General features: G+C 42.3%; 2 protein-coding genes across 5 annotated transcripts; both read left to right on the top strand.

Moving 5' to 3' along the window:
* Nucleotides 1-164: 164 nt before the first annotated feature.
* shisa7a (shisa family member 7a) lies at nucleotides 165-13782 on the top strand. The gene is made up of 6 exons (XM_078252766.1): nucleotides 165-4756; nucleotides 5094-7561; nucleotides 8269-8423; nucleotides 8793-8858; nucleotides 9137-9322; nucleotides 9520-13782. Exons 2-6 carry the CDS (start codon nucleotides 6795-6797, stop codon nucleotides 10470-10472), a joined length of 2127 nt encoding a protein of 708 aa, XP_078108892.1. The 5' UTR covers nucleotides 165-4756; nucleotides 5094-6794; the 3' UTR covers nucleotides 10473-13782.
* A 3007-nt stretch (nucleotides 13783-16789) lies between these two features.
* Nucleotides 16790-25146, top strand: LOC144519550 (uncharacterized). 4 transcript variants are annotated; one of them, XM_078252763.1, is made up of 4 exons: nucleotides 16790-17002; nucleotides 17553-17665; nucleotides 19576-22097; nucleotides 22344-25146. In XM_078252763.1, the coding sequence occupies exons 3-4, from the start codon at nucleotides 20027-20029 to the stop codon at nucleotides 24695-24697; spliced, it is 4425 nt and encodes a 1474-aa protein (XP_078108889.1). In that variant the 5' UTR covers nucleotides 16790-17002; nucleotides 17553-17665; nucleotides 19576-20026; the 3' UTR covers nucleotides 24698-25146. The 4 variants fall into 4 exon arrangements, with proteins under 4 accessions (XP_078108889.1, XP_078108890.1, XP_078108891.1 ...); XM_078252764.1 differs by having other exon boundaries at nucleotides 16790-17144; XM_078252765.1 differs by having other exon boundaries at nucleotides 16790-17148; nucleotides 19576-22055.
* Nucleotides 25147-26382: the final 1236 nt, after the last annotated feature.

Genomic DNA, 26382 nt, shown 5'->3' with positions numbered 1-26382 from the left:
ATGTAACGTCTCTTTCACTCAAAGAAATCTAATGTGGAAATCAAGAGAATAGTGGCAGCGCCACACCAGTTACAGAACATGTATCTCAGTGTCAGTCCAAATTACGCACAATAAGCAGTTTGAACTCACTGATCTAATGCAATTTTTTATTTATTTTCACAGTTAGTATGCTCAATGAAACTGAGTCCAGCGCGAGGGAGACCCGACTCAGAGGAGGAGAGGTTAGTGAGGCCACCGCCACGCATAGATGTAATAATGAAATAGTAAATCGGACTACAGTAACAGAAATATGTGCAGAATTAAGACAGTCAAGACGGCCCAGTGTTTGGTGGACCGGGTACACCTTGTTCACTTAATAGCCTACAAATCATCCACGGGATCATTTACGCATCACATGAGTTTGCCCATCCGGCACAGCGTTTGTTCCTGGGGAGATGGATCCGTGCGTCCCGCCTCCTGTGCGCCATGGATGTCTGAGCCTCAGCAACTACTAACTATAAAGATACAATGTGCCTGTTCCCAGCATTAGCACAACACTTTGCGATGGTTAGCTTTTTACCTGTGACGATATATGCTACATGTAACGTTTCACTTTCTTAGCGTGTGTGACTGACCTATCTGGGTGCGTTTTGAGATGCCTGATGAAGTTCGACGTTGTTGATCCGGCATCATTTATCTTGGTGCCACACACCTTGCATGTAGCTGTTGGCTTACTGCCTCTGTTTACGAAGTTATTGAAAGCAAAACTAATGACAAAAGGCACAACTCCGGGAGGACTTGGTGTCGCCATCGTCAATGTATTTTTATGTGTGAGTGCGCGCACATAAGGCATAACGCACGCGTTACGTTGCACATTATGACAAAGGGCAGGGGACATACAGCTCGTCATACGTTTCCCCAACGTATATGCGCCAATAAAAGAAAATAGAAATACATGAATACATTTAGATTTAAAAAGCAATAATTGCATGAAAACATGTTGACGAGTCTCGAAGCTCGAGTCTGAAGTCTTTTGGGTCGAGTCCGAGTCAAGTCTGAAGTCAGCTGTTTGTGCGACTTAAGTGCGACTCCAGTCCGAGTCTCAGACTCGAGTCCCCATCTCTGATCAGTATAGCCGCTGAGAATGGATACTAACCTCTGCTTTTACTGCTCAGTGACGTACATTAGCATTTTGTTTATAGTGGTCTCCTGATCTGCAGTGATGGAATAACCATTATGAGGAAATCAGTAATTGCATCCACCCCAGCAAACCAGTGAGTGAAAGTACACCCGGTAGAGCGTCATCGGACCATCCAATGAAGCCTCTCCTTTAGCCTCTGTTGCATGTCCACCCACCTGTGTAGAAGTAGCAGCCTTCCATTCAGTTAATTATCAGGCCCTCCTTAGACACCTGGGGCTCCACGTAACGCTTACACTTTCCACAAGCCCCATTTTGGAAATGCTTATATCCTTTCCCACCTGGTATCCACCTCCATAGCATATCCTCCTCGATTTGTGAAGTCAATTTCCTTGCTGTTATCTTAAAACAAACCCTTTACAATGTATTTGGTTAAATAAATGATATTCATGAGTCTGTTCTTATGTAGTAGGCCTATAGGTCAGGATGATAATTAAAACAGTAGTCTACCATTAGCACTGTAGACCCACGTGATACCCCGAAAACTATAAGCATGCATTCCTGTGTCACAGTGTAGCCTACTTTTAGTAATTATGATTCATCCTGTAGGCCTAATGTGTGATCACTAATTCTAATGTATGTAATACCATCATCAGTTAAAATCTACCGAAACGGTTTCATTGGGCTGTGAGGATCGTGAGAAGGCCGTTAGCCTGCTGTATGTGACGGTGGCATGAAGCCAAACGAGCCAACTTCATCTCTAGCCTACATCATAGGCTACTGCATCTCCTATATAGGCCTACTCTTCCCTTTACGTTTGGTCTTCCAACTGCTCTCGCCTGTCTTAAACTTTAAGAAATCTCTGAATTAGGCCTACCAGTGCAGATCCTGGTCTAATTGACAGTTTCGTTCACACTCCAGTGTTACAGCTTTTGCGCCAATCCTCTCCCCTTCCCCGTTTTCGTCGCTTTCATAATTGCCACCAACATAATGACACAGTTGCTGTGGCAACCATGTCTCTCTCTCTCTCTCTCTCTCTCTCTCTCTCTCTCTCTCTCTCTCACACACACACACACACACACACACACACACACACACACACACACACACACACACACACACAGAAAAACACACTTTGGATCTCGGAGGTTATCCGCTGAATGTACCTAATTTAGTAAGTTTCCCCCGTTATTAGGCTATAGTTCAACCCTGCGTTGTATTTTTTTAATTTTTTTTTATAAAAGAACAGTAGCTGAATTCCTAAGCGATATTTTTCTCCGAGCCAGTAAAATGGAGGTCTTCAGGGTCATTCAATCAAATATGCAAATGAAATGGAGGGGAATAAAGATGAACGCCACCAGTTGAAAGGGTCTAATGACCAGCAGCGCCGAGCAGCGCAGAGTTGAGAGTCTCATCAGCACCAGTCTGAGCGACCAATCACAGCGCTCCCCCACTGGCGGACCTCTGTGAGGCCAGTCGCAGTTAGGCGGTGTAACCTATCTCGCTTGGAAATTATGAAGGGAACAAGCTTCAGTCGATTCCAGATGGAGAAAAGTTAAATTGGGTGATTTCTTTTGGTGACGCGTTTGTCATTTTGAGCACCTGAATTACTGCGTGTTCTCCAGGATAGTTGCACTGTAACTTGAGCTGTAAAACAAACGACATTTTCCGTTGTGTAGCCTATAGTTGAATCGCCTTGTCACATGTAGGCTACTATCAGAAAATCTCAGAACATCTCGTCGGGACCGACTCTCTCCTGCTCGCGTTTTTTCCCCCCTCTTTCTGCCGTGATAATGGATTATCAATAGCCTGATGGAGACACATCAAGAACGATTGAGATCTGCAGCACTTGTGAAAAAAAGCATTTAAAACAGGTGGCAGATCCAGCAACAGTTCAAGCTGTCCTGATCCTCCTCTGCCACAATAACAGGCTGCCATCTGAGAAACGCTGAGATACAGTGCGCAGTCTCTCCAAGCGCTGTTCTCCAGCATCAAACCTCCGAGCAACGCACAGGTAAGGCACGACATTATGCACCTTTTATTAATGCAACACCAATGCCCGAATTACACGCACAACTATTTGATACCTTAATTGTGTGTTTCTGTCTGTATGAACATTGAGTTTGGCTTCTGTTTAGACGCATCAGCTGTGCTGGAAGCTGTTAAACAAAACATTTGGATGAAAGCTGCGCCACAGAAACATATTTAGGCTTTATGATGGGCAGACATGTTTTTCATCACTTAAACACTTTAATCGACAGCACATTGCGACATTATAATATTAGGACCGACACATCCAACCGGACTGCACACACACACACACACACACACACACACACACACACACACACACACACACACACACACCGGCACGGATACACTCACGCACTCTTAGCCTACTGATACATGCAAGTCATTTCCATAACCCGCATGCTTGTTCATTGCAAGTTGAAATTTATGAACCTTGTGAAGGATGGATTGTATTCTGAAGAGTCGATGTCCAAAATGCAAAGCCATTGCGCAGCACGTATTTTACTGATAAGACTGAAGCTGCTCCACTGCTCTCACTGTAGCCTAATTAAATATATTTTTCATCAACATGCCTTGTATTAGGATTTCCCCCTTCATTAATTCACATCTCAGTGCGTTTTTGCAACAGCGTGTCTCAAGAAAAAAAGAGGCCATTTTGTTTCATTTCCAACAAACACCTGTTGAAATTGTTGCATGCCCAGCGTCTGCACAGCTGGTCAGCATCCTGCAATGAAAGTAAGGGGAGCCGTTTGGTTAATTTGCTTTGTTACAATTGCTTGCAATAGAAGGAATCTTTGGAAAAGGTTTGTTTTCCCTCAACTGGCCATGTAACTCAAGAATGCATCCTTACAGTTCTGAATGTGTTGCCCCTCACCCTTTAGTTCCCATCCTCTCTCTTTCTTCCTCTCTACTGCATTGCTTCAACAGCACAGTATAGAAATACGTACAGGAAAACATTTGCTCCTTTTGTATGTTGAGTCCCTTTGCTGAAAAGATGTGATATTAGACTTCAGGCTTTTGGGTGCAGGAGGACTGAATTCATTTAAAATCTCATTCATTGTTAGAAAGCTGTAACTGCACATTCATTGGGGGAGTGGTTTGGACACATTGGCCAAAAAATCCTCATGAAGTGAACAGAGTCAGAGCAGAAAAACATGGTAATGGTAGTTGAGTGGGGAGGCGTCAGTGTCATCTTGTTGAGCAAGTGACGGGCAGATGTGACTTTGAAATCTGGTTTGGCTAATGGTTTGGGTGTAGATTGGATTCTGCCTCCCTTCTCTTTCACTGCCTCTTTCACTCACACATAGACAGAGCTGCAGTGCTATTCTGAGAGAGTTAGCTGCCTCATCCCACGCACAGAATCTGAGAAAGAGAGAAAGGCAGAACAAGGTAGAAAAGAGGAGAAGGAGGGAGCAAGAGACTTTACAGAATGCCTACTACACTCTCACATGCACACAAAGCCTTTTTTACAGTTGCACATTTTCCCTTTTTAATTGTTCTAAAAGCATGATGTACTGTCTTGATTAGCACTCTTCTCGTGTGTGGCATTGACTGTATTTGCAGATCTGTTTGGCGGTGCTGTTTGTGTGATGTGCTATGTTGTATTTGGTAAGTGCTGGGAGAAATGTACTTGATTCTGTGCCACCCACACACCGCCCTCCCACTCATGGTCGTCTCTCTGCATCTATACCTCTGGCTCTTCCCGCTCGCCACAATCTCTTTGCTCATTTAAATCCCTACCCTGCATTTATCCCTCTGCTCTCGTTCTCTCTTTCTCCCCACATTGGCATTACAGATGCTGCTCCTGCAACCAAACAGGCACACTAACACACACTCTGGCCTCTAACAATGCACATAATGCAATTAATAAACATGACTGTTATTATGTGTGAAAAAGTGAGGTTGCAGAGCATCTTTCTAATCATGCCTCTTGTTTGTATTACAGCAGACACTCTGGCCGACACATTCCAGGTTTGTCGACGTGTAAACCCGAACACAATTCTGGAAATCAAGCAGAACATTAAGAAACGACAGAAGAACACGTTGGGAACATTAGTCAGTGGGAGAACTGCTGCCTTTGTGTCTCTTGTTTTTTCCTCAGCTGAACTCTCCTCAGAAGGTCAGAGGAGCATGTAACTGAAACAAGTGGAGCCCTCTGTGATTTCAGCATTCTGTCTCCCCCATCTGTGCCTACATTCTCCGCTGCAGATAGGGACGTTTCTGATAATTACATATAATTATAATTTCTGTGGGAGACAGATCTGCCTCTGTCTATTATTGCCAACACCTCCAACACAATAACTTCACACATTTACATATTTCTCAACAAAAGTGATATTCTTTGAACCTCAGAGACAAATCAGGAATAATTTTACTTAGAGAGACATGTCACATGGAGACGCAATGTGACATTCAGTTCATATCTAATTATTAGTGATACGGTTGAATAACACGGGTAACTTTTTGTGCCTAAAAGCTGAATAGAAAGCATTTAAAATATCTGTGACGTTTGCCTCATTCTGCAGTGTGTTTTACAGGCTGGGAGTCGTTTCCTTGGTTTATGCTTACTCCTAATTTTCAGCTGTTACAGTCTTCTAGCACTTAAGCTGAGCCTCCCTCATTATCACCCCTCAGCCCAATCACAGTAACAGTCTGTGCCAGCCAGGCGACTACGGATGCACATTAATCCAACCATAGAAAAGATTGAAATCAAGTACAGTGTATCTATAGATGTGACGAGTTCATGCCTAACAAGTTAAAATGGAGTTACATCCCCACTCCATAGAAACTTGGCATCATTAATAGATGAATAGTTTTCATCAGTGGTGCAGTCTGTTAATCCCATTTGATTGTTTACAATGTTGATACACACAAAATGTCATACTAATTTCCAGAAAAGAATTGCTCACAGCTTAAATAAGTGCCAATTTTGAATGTATGTTGTGTCTGACTAAAATAGTACAAAACAGATTCAACAGTTTACATTTGATAAATCACTGGCCATAGACCATATTGTTGAAGTGCCATGATCAGCACAGGAATGTATAGGACTGCAGTATTTTATTGAAAATCCATGCTACTCATTTTTACTGGCCTTTGTGTGTACAAAAATGTATTCCTTCCAGCAGCACGTCAGATATTTGTTCTTTTGTTAAGTGGGAAGTGTAGAACAAGGCATTAAGGACTAAAAGCATGAAGATTGTTGTTTTCAATTTGTCCTTTTTACAAAGCTGCATCCATTTTAGTGTTCTACTTGAGAGGGAAAAAGATGTCATCACACATTCAGAGTTCCTTTCTAGCAGTAAATTAAAACCCCTTTAATACCATTATCGAAAATTATTGAAACCTATCAACTGTTTTTAATAGTGTTAGACCTTTTACTTTTGTATTGTTCCTGACTGTTTCTAATATTACACCATAAAAATACTCAGCTTCTGACAAAACAAAAAAACAGGCTTCAAATTTCATCATGACATCATACTTCATGACTGAATGAAACTACTGATACATCATCAATATCCAGTAGGTTATACATGCTACTTGAATATTTCACATGACATTTTAGTAGGTTAAACTGCAAACGCGGATACAGTGTTGCAACTGCATTGACTCAACAACAGAAAATAGATCTCTTAGTCATGTAAAAATGACGCCCACCACCAATCTCAGAGTCCTCGCTGTCTTCCTGCTCTCCCTCCTTACTGCCCCACTCACCACTGTTGTGGAGACCTCTCCGTCCCCCCCTCCTCAGCAAATAGAGCGCTCAGTGAGGCCTTTTACTGAGCAGCCCAAGCCTGGCCCCAGTCCCCCTGTCCTGCTCCTCGCCATGCAGGCCAATATCAGGCCAGCTGCTCTCCAAGGCAGGACCAAAACTCCTGAGAAACTTCCAGAAACCTCAGAGGGAGTTCTGGAGGCGCCTCCAAGAGCCCTTCCCCAGGTCATGTTTCCCAAGAATGTAACGTCATCAGAGGCCCTTGCATCTCCCTTAGCCGCCGCCCAGGTAGCGCCCATTCGACCCCGAATGATAGACATATGGATTGATGTATGTCGGGGTTACTATGACGTAATGGGACACTTTGACAGCGCTTTCAACTGCTCCAAGGACACCTTCATCTTTTGCTGTGGAACCTGCCACTACCGCTTCTGCTGCCCAGAGCGTAGCCGGCAACTGGAGCAGGACAGCTGTAAAAACTATTACTCTCCAGATTGGGCCAAGCCACAGACAGACGCCATGATATTACCAGAGGAATTAGGTAATGACCCAGACTTTGATCCACTGAAGCAGCAGAGCCACAACACGGGCTTCGTCATCGGAGGCGTGATTGTGTTCATGGTGGCTGTCGCTGTGGGCATCAAGGTAGTCTTCAACAAGGTGCAACAGGAAGCCAACCAAAGGGACCTCAATATGCCCAGGTGAGACTTTGAAAAATATTTTTTCATCACCTCTCACTGCTGGATTTGATACTTCATTCAGTGTATGGATCCTGTAATGAAATTAGGTTTTCAGGACTCCATAAATGGCCCAGATTCTTCATCCTGGGCTCAGAATGATTTTGTTAGTTAACAGATGAAACATATTTGATCTTTACTGAGTGGCTGCTGCAGAATGAATTCATGGTTGTTTTGATTCCTCTGGGCTTTTTCCATCTCATATAAAGATTTGCATTTTGATTTTTGTACAGGTTGTAGTTTTCTATCTTGGGCTTTAGTAGTGGAGGATGATGGTTGTAGACTGATATAGTGCATTTGATTGATCCCTTTAATAATGCAAATGATTAATAGTGTATTGTTTTCTTCTATTATTCAAGTAGATTAACAGTTTTATGATTGAACACACATTTATAACCATGGGTGATTGTAAAAAAGATCCCTACACAATTTAAACAGTATATATTTCAAAAACATAAGATAGATGTTTATTAAATTGCTCTCAACCCAAATGACTTACATTATACTCACATAATTATGATTGATCTGTTACCTACCAATTCACTGTCCAAAATAATACCTTGTGAACAATATTGATAATTACAAATACCGTTTGAAAAAATACTCAGTTTGGTTTATTGTCAATTTCCTCTTGTGTTTCCCCTTTTTGCTTGTGTTTATTACATAATTAGAGCCCTGGTTGACATGTTGCGGCACCAGTCGAGCCCAGTCCAGCAAGATGAGAGAAACAACAGTGTGGCTCTGGCTGTAGGGGATGGACAGGGGACACTGGGGAGACCTCCGAAAAATCTTTACGCCCCAGGACTGCCCAGCAAGGACAACAGATGTGAGGGTTTAGGGTCTTTAACAGCATTAGTGAATAGCACAATCAGAGGCACAATCGGAGCTTTTGTAACTGCATCCTCTGTGTGCCGAGGCACACCGTATTTGTTTTCTGTGTCCCACCATCAAGATATCTTTGTAGCCAATAGGAATTATGAAAAAAAAGAACAGAAATCTGGAGATCAGTGCTTTTAAAATATGCATGCTTTACACAATGATGTTGAGAAGCTCTGTCCATGTGATATGATGTGAAGGTGAATTAATGCATAAATGTCTATAGTTGCCTTTATCTTTTTATGTTAAAGAACCATTGAACTGGAAACTGGCTGACTTCCGTTTTGAGCTGATTACCTTATGTTCTTTTGACTTGCAGTGGGCAATTTGCAACACAATTTCATCCACTCTTCAGGCACCAGCCCCAAACACACCGCAACTATAGGTAAGGCAGCTGGTGAAAGCAGGGCTCCTATGTAAATTACATGTAATCACCACGATGCTTCATTTACTTTGTTCTGTTTCATTTAAGCTCAAAAGACTCATTCATCCTGACAATAATAAGGATTATCAGAGCCTTGGTTGCGTGTGTTGAAAGCAAGTTGAAATCTGTCTGTTCCAGTGAATGTTAGCAGATTCACACACAGCTATGTGCGGTGCGCTATGTCCAGAGGAGCAAATCTCATTTAACACACAGTCGTTTTCTCCCTGTGGTCTCTGTAGAACGCACCCCTCGAATGAACAATGCTCAGCTGGCAGCTGGAGGCACCCTGCTTTCCAGTAAACACAACAACACCAAATCCCAGCCTGCCTTTCACCACTCCCTGCACAACCTGGCTCAGCTGCCGCCCTCCTATGAGAGTGCCACCAAGCCTGAGCTCAACAGATATTCCTCACTCAAACGCCTCGGTAAGTACCTTCATTTTCGAGAAATGAGGACAAATGTACCAGTGTGTCTGCTCCTGTCTTCCCTCGCAGCTGTTCCATGAGTACTGAAGCACGGTGACACTCTTGACACTATGGCACTAGTGCAGGATGCGTCATTATGTTCTGATGCTATTTACTGTGGTGATAAACAATTCAGAGAAATTTTGTTTGTCTTCCAGAGAAAGGTCTTGATGAGTACTCGTCTGGTTACTGCACCACCAAGCGCCGGCCTCACACAGCCCAGCCGGCCCTCCAGTCGTCTCAGCACCACCTCCACTGGGGTGGAGACTACACCCTCAGTGGGAGAGGAACCCTCCCCAGGCATGCAGTTCGTCCTTGGATCCCGCCGCCGCCTTCTGGCATGCCTGCCTCACCCACCCCAAATCCTTACCCTCTGGATCCCCCGGAGCCCCAGTACAACCCCAATTACGACACTCTCTCCAAGCCAAGGAAAGTTAAATCCACTGACCAGCTGCTCAACATGGGTGATGTCCCCGGCAACACAGGGACATTGTCTAGGTTGTCCAAGAACCAGCAACACCAGTACTATAAAGCCATGGCTGCCTCCAATAAGAACTCCAACACGCAGACCCTCACCAGGAAGACCCAGGACAGGCAAGACAGGCAAGACAGGCAGGAAAGGCAGGACAGGCAAGACAGACAGGAACGGCTGCTCATGTCCCCGGATCATTTGGAGGAAAGGATGGGGGTCGGCGGGATGGGGGTTGTAGATCCATACGCCCACACAGGAGGGGTTGTCCCCACGCTGCCTCGCCAGCAGAAGGCCCAGTCCCAGCAGAACGTCTGCGCCACGCCCTCCCTCGACCGACACCACATGATCAAGATGAACTCTCACCCCACTTCCGGACGAGAGCAGGAGAGGAACACGGCCATGACAGGGCACATGAGCGGGGGCATGGGCTGGGCAGGGGAAGCTCCTGGGGCTGGGGTAGTCATGGGAACGGGAACTCTAGGGGGCCACAGCGCCAGGAGGATGGCTTTTGCAGCAAAAAGGCAGAACACCATTGAGCAGCTACATTTCATACCAGGAGGGGGCGGTGGGGGGTCAGCAGGAAGTGGAGGAGGGAGTCAGGGGATCAGGACGGGGAGTAAAAATGAGGTGACGGTGTGAGGTTTGTGCCTGAGTTTACCCCTCATCAAAGGTATGGGACTAGATCACTCTTCTGCATATAACTATTAGATATACAAGATTAGATATACAACTACAATAAATAAAACTAGAAGTATAAAGTATAGTAACAGTATAAAGTGTTTAGGCTATTCAAATTAGTGTTATCTTGTAATTAAATAGCTTAAATATGATTGCTTAATTAAACATCTAGGTGGGGAGTACCTGTTTCAATTATGTGATAGCCTACATCAGCCATATTTTGTAACACAATTTGCCATATTGCCATATACAGCGGTGCCATGACTTGTAGAAAGAGTGACTGGAAGGGTGAAAAAAACAACAACAGAAGTGTCGTTCATAATTTTGTTTTTGTATATGTTTTTCAAAAAGTACTCAGGAGCCATATTAGATAGGGAATAAAACGATAATATATATATAAATATATATATATATATATATATATATAAAAAGGGTCGATGAAGAGGAGGACCGTGTGGAATATTGTATCACAGAATTTAATAGAGAATTGAGCCAACTACCTGCTGGACTGTCAACCTGCTCAGCTCTCGTCGACAATTATTTATTAAACTGAACCTCATGGGTGAGAATCCCGGTGGACCAGATGAGCGTGAATGAACCGTGTGCCTGGTGAGGGATTTTGGAGATCTGACACTCAACCTCATCCTGACACAGGGAGACAGAACTGTTTTTTGTTGCTTCCTATGTAAATGAGCGGACAAGGTGGAGGCTGTTTCTAACTGGGACACAGCAGCCTGACACTGTTGGCAGGACTCCTGCGCCCGATTTAAACCGCGGACGTACCCACATCACCAATCTGACGCCTGGGTTGCCTAGTTTTCCATGTGACCTTAGATCAAATCCCCAGAGCGACTCACTCTCTGCTCACTGTTACACTACAGGAGTGTAAACAGATGTTAGATTACGTTATGTTCCCATCTATAGATCAGGACCTAACTGTCAAAACAATGGGCTACCAAATAATATAGAGCCATCTGTCATGTTATTAGAAAAATATCTTGACATAAACATAGACTAGTGAAGAGACACGTGTTCAGTTTACCAATTAAAAAGGCAACTTGCTTAAATGCAGGCTGTGAAAGAAGAGCAACGATTTTTCTACAGAGCACAAATGAATAGACCGTGATGCAGAGGTTGCACTTACACAACTGTCCTTCAAAGCCATTTATGGAGATACAAAGAAAATACCACAGAGGAAGCTGGTCTGACAATCACCATTTTATTATTCTCACCAGATGACAAGTTATACAAGTCAGTGATATTTTGTACAGTCAAAGAATTGGCTTCAGAGCAAGCCAAAACAACATCTCTGAGTCAGGGGAGAGGGCGACCTGAGGCCTTCTCCTGCGTGGCTCCAAATACCGTAAGAGACTCGGATGTTTAGGAAGCCCTCCCCATCCTCAAGACGAAGACCTTGCTGTATCATAACGCACTTAAGCCAGTATGAGTATAAAAAAGATAAAAAATAAAAAAACAGAAAAGATTAAAAAAAATCTTCATCAATAACAACGCTTATCAATACTAAGGGCTATCCTATCCTATATACTGTAGTATGTGATATCTGTGGTCCATATAAAATACTCTTATCTCTTTCTCTTGATTTTGTGTTGATATTGTCATGATGTATTAAGTATTAATGTGTACAAAAAACAAGAGCAATTTAAGCACAGTTCAAAGAGAAACACCGCGACAAAAACACTTTGCACAAATCTTTCCCCTGATATTTGCACCAGATACAAACCTACTTTGTATCGTGTCCTCAAGGTTTACATTCTGTACAAGCATGGCTGACAATGTGACAATGGAGGGTATTGTATTGAGAGAGGATTTTTTTTTATCAACATGAAATCAGAGATAATTACGCAGATCAGAAAAGGAACTTGTTTGTTTTTGTTCAGTCATGTGAAAGGATACAGAAATGAAATACTGATAAACAGAAACACAGAATTCATTTGAACAATCTTCCTATACACAGTGCTAAATGTAGTTGTTCTGAATATGATAGTGTTATTATTAATAATTATTATAACTGTTATGGTTATTATCAACAATTATCTTATGATGTGATGTTCTTTTACTTGGTGGGATTTAAGTGTTTATTGTTTTTTAGATAACTAGCATTCTCATGACTAGTTGTTTTTTTTCATATATCTGGTCATAAATTCAAGTTTTTAAAAACATTCCAAATCTTGATGCATGCCAGCTCCATTTCATTGAGAGGCAGTTACAGTATGCCTGGATTTTAAGGTCATCGATGCCTATATGGCCAATTTTCCAGCTGTATGTACTGTGCCTAGACATCGGCCTTATGACTTCTTGATCTCAAGTGATTACTTAGGTTTCCACTCGGGTACAAAAATATCTATTGAAAAAATCTGCAGCCTTCTTAACGTATGTCTAGATGACGGTATTGTGCAGGATAGATCTTTTTGGGACAGGCCAGAAGTTATTAACCAGACTGGAGGCGGTCTGTTGTCTCCACTGCAGCAGCCTGACCCAATAATATTATGGATTGTACACACTAAACCCATGATGCCATAATGTATGTGTGTTTCGGATGAATGTTTATTACACAAGGCGGAGGAAAAAACTGAGGTTTAATGGAAAGCTGAATGCTTTGAGTGTCTTTTTCAGGGAAATAGGACAGGTGACATACAGTAGTATTAGATTTTTTTAATAGAGCCACAAAAGGTCTGTAGCAAAGTCTGTAATATCTCACAAGCCATATCCATCAAAACTCATCATCACAATTTTATAAATGGTTAATCTAATTTGTGCAAGTATTGTATTTTGTATAGCTAGTACAATCAGAATATTTTGAGTGATCTCTTTGACATTAATTTGAGGATTCAACAAATTATGTGTTAGTATTTAATGAATTGTACAGTGCCAAACTCATAAAATTTTGTTGTCTTTCTATTGTCATAGCCTCCTACAAAACTACAGTGGTTATTTATTTTATTACAACTGAGAACAAACACACAGGCAAGTGAGCTAAAAAGCTAGTTATCAGAAAGAAATGAATGAATATGGTGTGTGTTTTTACCATTATGAATTTGTTTAGAGAGAGGATGGTTAATGGCCACCTGACTAAAGCATTACTAACAGTAAATTGTATGGACAGCGACGGTGTCCAGTAATGAAATTCATGGATTTATTTTCATGCCTATAAATTTCAAAACAACCCTTTTGTTATTTTTAAATGCATTGATCCCCTTGGATACAACAGTGACTTACAAACAATTTGTATAATAAAGTTGGTGGACATGTTTTGTCATTCATTATAGCGTGAGTTTATTGCATTAATGTTTTTGAATTATTTTTTATTATTTTTAACCTTAGTTGTAATCCATCTTTTTCAACCTGACATGAATGGTCTGGCATTGTGTCTACCCCTCTGGCAGATTGCTTATCAATAGTACCAAACCAAGGCACTGTTTTATGTGTCATTCAGTGATATATTATCTTAGTATGGAATATTATTAAGATATTGCTCCACCATTAGATCTTTCACACTCCTTTTAATGACAAGACAAACATTGAAGTGCCATGCACCTTACCTTGCAACAATATTAATATGTAAACTGGGCTGTATGCCTTACAATTATTAATTTCTGAGAGAAAAATTGTACCTATGCATTTTGCAGGAGTGGGCCTCCAAGTGCCTGGTTGCTCACACATATCTATCTAAGATTTAAGAATATCTCAGACTTCAGTTATACTCTATGTTCATTGTTGCACAAAGCTAATACAGGACTATCTTAAATAGGACAAATTTAATGAACAATCCAATTAAAGCAAGACTATTTTTGAAATAAAACACATGACAAGCCAATGAGATACTTCTCTGTTTCAGCAGACAATCTGTGTATTCTGGAAATAATTTTAGCTGACACAGACATTTTCAGTGATGGAGGAAGTATTTATTTCCTAAGTATACGCTACTTTAGTAAAAGTATTAGGCCTGCAAAATTAAAATACTGGATTATGAGTAAACGTCCTGCAATAAGAATAACATTTATTATTAGCAACATGCACTTAGAATATCAAAAGCAACAGTACTTACAAAGCAGAAAGTGACACCTGTGAGTATTATTGTGTATTATAAATTATATTATTGGATTATTATTACTGATGTATTCATGTGTACGTAGCATTTTATTGTTGAAGCTGGTCGAGGTTTGTTTTTGTATTACTATTGTTGAGCAGTTTAATCTACAACAGTATTTATATATTACAATATTTTACAAACTCATACGTTTTGTAAAATCTTAATCTGTAAAGTAATTAGAGGAGTAATAAGTACAATATTTCCCACTGAATTATAGTTGAGTAAGAATAAAGTAGCACAAAATGGAAATACTCAAGTAAAGTACAAGTATCTTAAAATCATACTTAAGTATAGTACTTAAGTATTTATCTTGGTATATTCTGCCACTGGTCACATAGACATGTTACCATAAAATTCAGTGATGACTGTTTGACTTGGTGAAATCTATTTAAAATATTCTCATTGCTCACTATACAATATTTTGTTCCACTTGTCGCTGATTGTTTTTACAGAAGAACATCTCAGTTGAGACGTGGCCTGAGTTTGGCTATTTTTGCAAAAAAATGTCTACCTCACTTTAGGCCAATTGCTGAAATGACACGTGTGTCTGATATATGACAGACCAGAATAACATGTTTGTGCAACCAGCCACGCGCAGTTTTGAGACCAGTGGCTCCGTCAGCGGCAATATGTTGTGAAATTGAGATTTTAAAGAAATCATATAAACAAATGAAGGTTTTATAAGGGGTCAAACCAGAAGCAACGACTCTATATAAACAAAAAGCCTTTTAGTCTTCAATAGGTTAGTGAGTAACGGAGTGGCATTTTGATAAAATCCCACATCACCAGGATGTGAGATATTGTATAAGCCACATTAAGGCTATACAGTGCCAGTGGGAGTGAACAATGGTGCTTTTACAACATGAAATGAAAAGGCCAAATTTGTCTTCATATAATTCACAGCTCTAGACCGTCTGAGTACAGAGTTACATAATACTGTACCTGCTGGAAAGTGGGGTGAGGGCTATGAAGCTCATATTTAAAACCTCCTGTGATTTCATTTATTGCACCAAGATGTATTAAACTTATATAAAAGAGCAGACGGTGACATTGCACTGATACAGAAATATTTTTTTACAGGCGGTACACGAAGGGCACGGAAAATATTATGTTTGGTTAAGGCACTGGCAGCCACTGATGCATTGCAATCATTGTAATTTGCACATTTCACCACCAGGAGGTTCAGTGGCTTCTCAGTTCTAAGATAAAACCTGCATGAAGCCTTCACTCAAAATGTAATAAGCTGCCCACACTGTCCAACACCTGTAAGCATTAATGCACTATAAATCTGCTAAGTAAAGTGAAACCCCCAGTTTTCATAAATTAGGCTCAGTTTATGACACTGACTGTAGCTCAGAAAGACACATTTGTTATAAAAGACAAATTAATATTCAAATTGCAAATGTATGCGTGTGAGTCAAGGCTTTCAGGGCCTTTGATGGTCCTGAGCAAATGATTCTGCATCCTATATGCTCTGTGCACACCATTGCCATCCTTAAATATCAGAGAGGCACATAGCTGGAATTATTCACATCTCTGTTATTATAACAACTGAATCAAATCCAAGTTACCTATGGGTACCAATAAAGTAACCTGAACCTGAACCTGAACCTGAAAATATCCAGACAAACAAACAAATGGGACTGCAAACAGTTAATTGGAAGTAAAGTGGATGTAGATTGTCTGAAGAAATATATGCCATCTCCTTTGTACTTTAGTAAAATATGTATTACAATTAACAAATGTCATATTACTATATTCATTCATACATATATTTATATAGAATTTATTCATTTTGATTGGCTGTTTTTTCATGCATCAATAGCCTACCTGTTCCTATGCTTAACCCTAAGATCTTGAATAACTAATACAAAGAGACAGACTAAAAGCTCCCAACATGTTTTTTTCACATTATGCTATGTATTTATTAGTTATAGCCCAAATATATATTATTCCTCGGATAAAATAGGCCTATAAGACATCAGCCATTATGCAGCCTAGGGAGAAGTCCTGAACCTCCCACTGAGACTGCAACTTTTGATATAATCGGAAAGAGTGTTGTGGAAGTGGAATGGACACTAATTATAGGAATGTGTAACGTTTGTGGAAGAGGAGTCCCCTTTTACCAAACGGTGAATCCGCTGTGAGCCCTATGCAGCTGCCGCTAGTGCTACCCGGAAATATTACAAGGGCCGGAAAGGACCGATGTTAAGGGAGCACACGTCACTCACTTTTACCCAAAAATATTATCACCGACCATCCAAATTTTCTCGGCCGTCGAAATCTTTAGTGAAAGCTCCCTGTCGACGCAAACGGTCGTTATCAAATGGCAAGGAGGCGCCTGCGGTATCCGTCGGCGTTGATTTCTTGTGGAAACCGTGTAAGTGTTCACGCAGCTCAGCATCAGTGAAAATGGCTCTGTCTAACGGCTGGAAAACAGCACGCAGAAATGGAAGCGGACGATAGCTAGCTAGGCAGTTAGAAGAAGGCGTGACAGGCCTCATCCATCTGCAACTGGATGCGTAGGTAAACATTTGTCGAATATATGTTACGCATTATGTATATGCTAACGCCAGCTTCGTAATGTTAACTAACGGCAGTGGGCATATTTTTAATAATGTGGGTTGGAAAGATGGCTAACGTTAGCTACAGCGGTTATGTGGTTTTCTAGAGCTTTGCGTGTGGGACCAAATGGCTAAGCACGCCAAGCCAGTGTAAAATATGATGCTAAGGAGAACCGTGAAGTTTTGCATGCAAGCGCGTCCAATGTTTTCCTTTTTTTCCTCCAAATGTGAGCCAATACTATTACAGGATGCCTCCTCGAGTGCATCCGTTATACTTGCGCCTGTAAGACACTGCTAATGTTTACATTGTGCAGCGGGTGTGATACATACTGATGTTAATTTGAGCATCTCTGCCCTTCTTCACAGGATTGGTGATTTTCATTAAAATGAGAGGCGGTGAAATATGCGATAGATTATCTCCCTCGTCTGCCAGGGGAGCTCACTCTCCACTAGGTTCATCGCTTCGATTAGAGGAAACGGTAAGTTATTACGAGGTGAGCAAAACGAAATTCAAAGTGAGTGATTTTACCGTAGCCAGTGCACGTTCAGGCTTTTCAGAAGTACAATAATGGGACATTTTAATGCAAACGACAACTTACCTCTATGTAGTTTAAGACTAATGCACAACGCAACAGTTAAATTCTCTCTTCTCCCTATTTTGGCAGTGAGAAGTGGATTTAAGTGGATTCATGTAATTAAATTGTATAGGTTCATCATATTGTTGATAGTTGGGGTTAGATTAGATATAATCCAACTTTAATGTCACAGCACATAGTGAGTACAGGTATAACAAAAACAGTTTAGTGCCATAGATATGAATACATATAATTCAATGTACATGATGAATTATGACTACCGGTATTATAGAGAATGTGCAATGTGAATGGCTGTTACTTGATATCTACAGGCCAGTCATCCTCTTGACCTACCCTAAGGTACTACACAGCACTTGATACTGTGTAATTACCCCCACTTGGCCTACTCAGGTGATTGACCACTACTAATATTACTTTGTGGACATTTATGAAAAGACAATCCCACATAGAGTATTTTTACATTATGGGAAGAATGAAACTGACGATTGTTTAATGTACTGAATATCTGTATACCTTTGTGACTATCTGGTAATAAACAAACTAAAACTGAAATGAAAAACGTCAATGGCGAAAGTATGCTGAGGTATGGGACTAGAAATAGATTTCTGTTAGCACAGAATGTAGACAGTAAAAACGGTCAACTTCCTTGTAGCAATAAGTAAAGTCATGATTTGCAGCATTGCATTCTCCATCTATGCACTGTGACACCATAGATGGTAAAATGTAGCAGGGACGCCACCAGTGTAAGTAGTGTGGATAGAATACAAATAATCAGTTATGTGCACACACCTGCATTTAACCAAAGTGAGGCATCTGCTGTCTAATGTGGGTTTTAATGCAACACTGCTACACCTCTATGTGTTATGTCTGTACATCTTCCTCAATAAACATTTGGTACTTGCAGAGATAGCCACGTATACTGTGTTTTTACTGTGCAGAATACAGTGTGATATACTGGTAAGTCAGTGTGTAATATTGTCATAAATTGGGTCACTATGCCAAAAGTAGCTTTGTGGTGGGTCTCCTTTCACCACTAATTTACCTTAATGAACAGCTATATGCGTAGGTGGTAAGCATGTTGAAAGTAACTTTTGCCTCCTTAGTAAAGATGAACCTAATGATATAACGAATTGGCATTCATGCAACAATTCTGGTTGCGCTGCAATCCAGCAGAACCACATCATGGTAAGTTATTACAAAACAAAAAGATTATTAACATGTTAAAGTGGCTTATAAATTAAATAGTCTAGATGTGTATTTCTTCACCTTACATAAACAGAAACTGTAACCGGGCATTGAATTGTATATTGGTCACATTTCTCACTTAAACTGAGGGGCTAATTGGCTCACAATAATATAACCTTTGGTAGGTAAATTGCAGCATGAATAAGAAACTACTGATAACTGAAACTTAACATAACAATTACTAATTTGTGGTCTCAAATCTATATATATATATATATATATATATAACGGGGCAAAGTTCTAATTAAAAATTAAAAAAATTCTAACTAAACTAAAATTCTACTAAACAATGTCATTATAGTCTCTCCAGTCAAGTATTTTGATTGGCAATTACGGAACTGAATTAATGTCAGCCATTGAGATCAATCTCTGTGTTTTGTAATGGTACAGTGCAGATATAGGTTTCTATAGATTCGCCTTAATGGATGGGGTATTGTGTTATAAGTTAAAGGCCTATTAACAAGGGACAGTAAGTTACAATTGATTAAAAGTTATAGTCCTGTTCCTCTCTATGACTTTCATCCCTTTTGTGAATTGTGTTTTTTCAGCTGTAGGAACGTCTTGCCTGAACACGGATGAGGAATCTTGCTTAGATGAAGGATAATGTCAACGCTGTAACTCTCAAGGGAAACAAGAAGTCATTTGAACTGCTTCTCAATAAAAACTATTCTAAGCAATTTTGAAATTAGGTGGAACTCATCTACCTGTCTAAAAGAGACTTTTACCCTTTGATCATAAACCCATCTTCCCGGCCACCCCACTCATTTGGAAGTAGAGTGTGGGCAGTGGATATTCAACAGGGAATAGCAGCACCAGAAGTAAGCTATCTGGAGAGACGAACTTTAGATTTAAGACATTCAAGTAGTGCTGGAATAAATAGTAGCATAACCTCACCCTTAGGGTAAAGTTTGTCTTTCACCAGTCAGTGGTGGAATCACTGTTGCCACTCCTAGTCCTGGAGGTTGGGCCCCTGCACCCCCATGTGCCAGTGAGTGGGAAATGTTCCAATTTGGAAAATACAATCTGGACATTATAGAGATGTTAAGTGGGCACCAGGCCCACCAGTTTAAAGGCCTTGGTTTAGATCGACAACTACAGCATCAACAGCAAGTTCAACTTCACCAGCATCAACTCCAGCAGCAGCAGCAGCAGCAGCAGGCTGAATCTTCTGGAGCTCTTCTGTCTGGACTTGGCTTGGGACCCCTGCAGGGGTCAAGAGGTAACGCCTTTTCTGATTCTGCCTCCATTTTTGCCAAGATGAGTGCCCCTCCTCCCCCACCTTTACAACAACAGCCTTCCTCATCTCAGAGCTCTCGTTCAAAGTCAAGCAAGATGAGCAGCAGCAGCTCAAGCCATTCATCAGGCTACCCACAGTTCCTGCGCTCTTTCCACCCGTCTGAGGCAGCACTAGCACAGGAGCAGTTACACCCAGGTGTAGGCCGCTTTGAGCACTTTGCTGGGGGAAGTAGCAGTAGTGGGAGTGCTGGGGGATTAGGAGGATTAGTAACATCAGCACCTCCACCCCCTCCTCCTCTGCACCCCGGCCTCTCTGTTCCTCAAGTAACATCTGGTCCCTCCTCTTCCTCTCCTTCCCCTTCAACATCTGTGGCCACCTCTAATAACCCTTCAAGCAGCAGTGCAGTCAGCTCATTGGGACACCAGTTGGTTGGGGCCCAGTCTGATGCACGAAGCCTTCACCAACAATTTAGTTGCATGTTAGCTGCTAATCAGTATTTCCTTTCTGGGGTGCCTGCTAATACTAGTTTAGAGCAATTTCTTGTTCAACAGGGAACGCATAACCACTTAGGGATTGGTTTAAGTCAGACAGGCGGGGAGCCTAGTACTAGCCTTGCTCCGCCTCCTGCTTTGCATTCTTCTCACACACATGGCCACTCCACTCCCCAGTCACAGCAGGGTCCACAGCAGCCACCCCAGCAGCAACAGCTTCCACCTCACACCCTTTCTCATCCTCACTCTCATTCCCATCACCACCCGCTCCACCCAGGCTCTCAGCCCTCATCACTGGGTGGCTTTGACTTCCAGGGCATCCCTGTACTCTCATCAAATCAGATAGCTTCTCTGATGCAGCAGGAAGCAGGTTTGCCACTCCCCTTGCCACTTCATTTATCTTTATCAAAGGATGATGGTAAAGGGGAAAGCAGTGGAGGTGGAAGTAGTAGTAGCGGTGGCAGTAGCAGTAGGAGGAAGAAAGCTATGGCTGGCTATTTGCCACAGAGAAAATCTGATAGCAATAGTAATAGCAGCAGCGGCCATGGCCACGGTAGCCACAGTGGTAATCCCACCACTAGTAGTAATGGTGGAGGGCTTAGTCATGGTCAACCCCCAGCTTTAATTGGGAGTGGGGTTGGTATGTCAAATATGGGTGGATCCCTTCTTGCCTCATCATCTTCATCCTCATCAGTAGTTTCTTCCTCCTCCTCCTCCTCTGCTCCCTCCTCCACTGCTGCCTCAGTACTAGTTACTAATGATTCTCACCTCTCTAAATCTGATAACCAGAGCTCAATGCAAGCCAACAACACAGAGTCTGATTCAGAGCCTGTTTATAGCTGTGGAGAGTGTGGCAAAAGCTTCCCCCACCTTTCAAGCCTTCGCAGGCATATGCGCATGCATGAGCCAACCACAGCAGGTACTAGCAATTCTTCCACTACTGGCCCAAACCCCATTCACATTAAAACACAGTCTGACCCAAGCCTTCCCCATTCGACCCAGGAAACTCCCCAACCCTCAACCAATTCTTGTCCTAGCCCAGACAAAATATTTCATTGCTCTGATTGTGGCAAAGGCTTTAAGAAAAAAGGGCACCTCCTGCAACATGGTGTTATACACTCAACAGCCCGCCCATATGGCTGCTCCACCTGCTCTCGGGCTTTTAATCGTAGAGAGTCACTGACACGCCATGAGAAGATACATGAGGAAAAGCCATTCCGATGTCCCGCCTGTGGTCGTGCCTTCCGTGAGAGCACCTCTCTACTCAACCATGCTGCCTCAGGCACCTGCGGCAAGCCAGGTAGGGGACCCAAACAAAGGGGCAGCAAGACAGGATCTGATGGTGAGGACAGAGTCGGGGGAGGGTGTGGGGGAGGTAACGGAGGAGGGGGAACTTATCAGAGCAATAGAGGGGTTATTTATGGGAAAACTGAGGAAGAAGATGGTGTAATCATTGTGGGGGAAGGAGAACCAAAATCAGGTTTAGGATGTGATGGTCTGTTTCAGTCTGGAAGGGGAGGGAATTCAAATGACAGGGACAGAACAGATGCTAAATACCCCACTGACTACTCTCGGAATCGTTACACAGGCTACCATGATGACCATCGTTCTCAAGGTAATCCATCTCCATGCTACTCTGGTGCCTCCCCCTGTGGAAGTGGGATGGCGGGCCCAGCTCTGAGAAAGGCACCCTTGGCTCCAACACTGCATCCACACTCACAGAGCCACAACCAGCATCACCATCCGCAGCAACAGCCCCACCTGCCCCTTTCTTCTCTACTGGATGACTCAGAGGATGATGTCACTAGCTCTGTCAATAATGCAATATCTGCTATAACAGCAGCCAGTAACAGTGGAAATAGAGGGGATGATAGGGGAGACATCATAGGAGGTCTACTAGGTGGTCTTGGTTTAGGTCCTCTGGGCTCACCTTCATCAACATCTAATATGGATAAGAATTTCAGAGGTGGTGGGAGCCAGGAGGCTATGAGCAGCAACCCACAGAATCCTACTGCCAAACCAAAACGGCCCCGCAAACCCAGAGCTAAGAAAGATCCTGCAGCTGGTGGACAGCCCCCCAAACGTAGGCAATACACCCCCAGAATGGGGCCCAGTGGCCTCCCACGCACTCACCTCTGCAGCGTCTGTGGTAAGGGATTTGCCCGTCGTGAGACCCTACGCAGGCATGACCGCATCCATACTGGAGAGAAGCCCCATCACTGCACTGTTTGTGGAAAGTATTTTAGAGAGGCATTTCACCTCAGCAAGCATCAAACAGTTCACTCTGGGGCGAAGAATTACAAATGCAGCATCTGTGGGAAAGAGTTTGGTTACTCCCAGAGCCTCCGGAGGCACAGCAAACTCCACCAAAAAGGGGAGCTGGAAGAGGTGCCCACAACACCAGCTGTAGAAAACATTAACAGCTTTAACTCAAACCCTCAATGTAGCGTGGCCCAGGACAGGAGCCAGAACCAAGCACCAAGCACCTCCTATTACTCCTACCCTCAAGACGTCAAGCCTCAAGACACCAATCCGCAGCAACAGCCTCCACCCCCACCCCACCCACAGCCCCCACCTCGACTCTACACCTGTGCTATATGTTGGAAGTCGTTCCGCCACCACTTTCATCTGACCGCCCATCACCAGACCGTTCATGAAGGTGGGGGTGAAAAGCTCTTCTGCTGCGAGGTATGTGGGAAAGCATTTGCTTACGCTAACAGCCTCACTCGACATAGGCAATCGCAGCATGGGATGACCCGCACTGAACCGCCTAACCCGCAAGAGGGCGGCAGTGGGTCAGGAGACAACAGAGGTCAGAGTGATGTTAATCAGTCAACATCAGAGAGTGAGGCTGCCACCAATGCCCTGCTACAGATGGCTCCTTCCACAGAAGGCCATGGAGGGCAGAGTCTTAGTGTTGTCACTCATAGCCACCCACAGCCACCCCCGCAACCACCAGCTGGTTACTCTCCCCTCTTTTATGATGCTGCACCCCAATCTTCAGCCTCTAATGCTCCATCTTACTCGCAGCCTCTGCCTCCAAACTCTACAATCATGGCCCCCCAGCACCCACATTCCCCAGCCGGGGTTAAAGGAGAGCACATATACCCAGCTGGATCCCGTAGCCGTACACTCCACACCACAGCCCCGTTCCAGCCCCTCACGGAACTGCCCTCCACTGAACATCATCATCTGCATCAACATCATCATATCTCCCACCATCATCTTCATCATCAGTCAGGTACCCAGTCCCACCAACACCTTGACTGCAGCATCCAGTTATCACACGATGAAATGAGACGACAGAAGAAGAAAAAAAAAAAGTCCAACAGGAGGGAAAATAAATGGGAATCCCAAGATTTAGTCAGATTTGATGCAAGCAAAAAGAAGAGAAAGATAAGTTGTACAATAAGAGGGCAGTTGAATAAAAAACAAGGCTCTCTTCGTTTGACAATTAGGCGAGGAGAAGGATCAGGTGGTGGTGGGTATAAGCTTGTCAACACTGGGGGAATGAAGGTGCAGATCCTTTCGTCTCTCAAAGTCCCTGTGAAACGCTTTGGCTGCCCTATATGCCCCAATTCTGTGTTTTCCCGTAAAGCGGGACTGCTAGTCCACAAGGCAGTTAAACACCCACAAAAAGCCTCGACCACTCAGGAGCGACTCAGGTGCAGTGTTTGTGGGAAGCAGTCTCACAGGCCTTTGGCAGCCTTCATCCATCGAGCCTCCCATCGTGCCAGAGGGACTTTCTCCTGCCGACGCTGCTCCACTCGCTTCTGGAATGCTACACTGCTCTACAGACACAAGGTGTCCTGCCGCCGCAGGTCTAAAGGACTGCAGCGAGGAGATGCTAACAGGTTGAAGCTTTCAAAGAGACCAGGAGAGAGACAGGCCCAAGAGGGTCAGGAGGAGATACCATACCTACAAGGACAATACAGATACTGAGCATCCTGGTATCTGAAACAAGTGGCATACCAGAGGGATATTTCAGTTGTGAAATGGGAAGGTGAGAAAAAAAGGGACTTGAAAAGGCAAATGCTGCCTTTTAGCAACATTTTACTCTCGTCTCTGTTGACATCTACTCTGCTGACTATTAGAATGAGTGTGTTAACAACTACTGTAGAGCATCCTATAAAATATCACCAGAAATTCTTCCAGATCATATTGGAAGGTGTTTTCAAAGACGTGACTGTTTTCATAGGTTCATTAACCCCGTAAGTGCATTGACACTATGCTTGGCTGACACTGTGCAGTTACTAGACAAGTTTAGGTGTAATGACCTGCTAATGTATCTCTCTCCCCCATAACTAGACTCCCTGCTAAACCTCATGCTGTATGATAAATGTCTCTGCTGTGTACTTTGTCTTGTTGTTGTTCACTTAGAGGCTCTGAGGATTTTAATATGTAAAGTGCATATATTAGGAGTAGGGACATGAGGACAAAGAACTTTTGTTGATAGTTTGTCAGTGCATGTTTGTTCTCTGGTCAAGTTTTTTGCTGAGATTGTGAAATAACTCCTACAGTATGTGATGGTTTATTCAGTATATCCCCAGAAGTTTGTAGTGGTAAACTTGATTTGAAAGTTGCTCTATATTCCCTAGTGATTGAATCACATATAGATAAATTGTCAAGGTTGCTGGTAATTAGCATTTCAAGGATCCCTCTCCTGCCAAAATGTACGAAACTTACAAAAAGCCTTGCTTAGTATGTTCACTTTCCTTCATTTATTTGAGATATTCCTACAATAGCTTTTATACCAAGAGATTGAAAATAGGTTAAACAAGTGGACTGTAACACATGTTTATCTCATGTTATTTGTATGCTCTTTTTAGCAGTGATTATTTCTACAGTACTTCACGGTGTGTTAAAGACAAGGACCTATCATAATAGAAACAAATGTAATATTCCATGTATTTATGTGTGTAACCCAATCAGTCTTCATGCCAATCTTATACTTAACCCCTTTTACTTTTTGCTGATTTGCAATCATATTCTTACTGTCAAGCCTTGTTTTGTTTTTTTTCTTCTAAAGAAAAATACGTTTTAAGTACATCATGTCACTTTATTCACATGAAATGTTCATACCCCTGTCAAGCCTTGCTTTTTTTCTTCTGAAGAAAAATTTTAGTAGATTTATATCACATTATTTACTGAGAAGTCAGTAGTTGATTATATTTCAGCAATTAATAAACCTTAAGTGTAATAATTTGTTTTCCTTTTATTTCTCATTCAAAGTTACCCACTGCAATATCCAGAAGATGGTACAAACTGGTGGTCATGAGTATGTTGTAACAGTTACCAAAGTCAGTATTAAAGTTTTACAATTATATTTAGCTTTATGTCCTATGTGAATTTCATATCACTCTGGATTAAATGGTTTTCGGGATGCATCAGAATCCCCTTTTCTTGGCCAAGTATGTGTACACATACAAGGAATTTGGTTTTTGCATCACTGTCAATGTACACAGAAATAGACAACCGCTAGGAACAAGACAGCAAAGCTGGACAAATAAAAGGTAAAGACTAGACAGGAATACTATGTACACACAAGTAGCAAGATGAAAACATAGGTGTATATTTAAATTATTATATAAATAAAGCACAAATGTTGAACAGTAACAAAAATAAAA

Source organism: Sander vitreus, chromosome 6 (assembly GCF_031162955.1).
Source record: "Sander vitreus isolate 19-12246 chromosome 6, sanVit1, whole genome shotgun sequence".
NCBI lineage: Eukaryota > Metazoa > Chordata > Actinopteri > Perciformes > Percidae > Sander > Sander vitreus.
The sequence above is the reverse complement of the archived record's forward strand: the minus strand, read 5'-3'. Positions and strand labels throughout refer to the sequence as shown.

Coding starts and splice junctions, on each gene's coding strand:
- LOC144519550 (XM_078252763.1), top strand. CDS start 20,027: ATGTTCCAATTTGGAAAATACAATCTGGACATTATAGAGATGTTAAGT. Junction 22,098..22,343: donor CAGCAAGACAGGATCTGATG/GTGAGGACAGAG, acceptor ATCGTTACACAG/GCTACCATGATGACCATCGT.
- shisa7a (XM_078252766.1), top strand. CDS start 6,795: ATGACGCCCACCACCAATCTCAGAGTCCTCGCTGTCTTCCTGCTCTCC. Junction 8,859..9,136: donor CAAACACACCGCAACTATAG/GTAAGGCAGCTG, acceptor TGGTCTCTGTAG/AACGCACCCCTCGAATGAAC. Junction 9,323..9,519: donor TTCCTCACTCAAACGCCTCG/GTAAGTACCTTC, acceptor TTTGTCTTCCAG/AGAAAGGTCTTGATGAGTAC.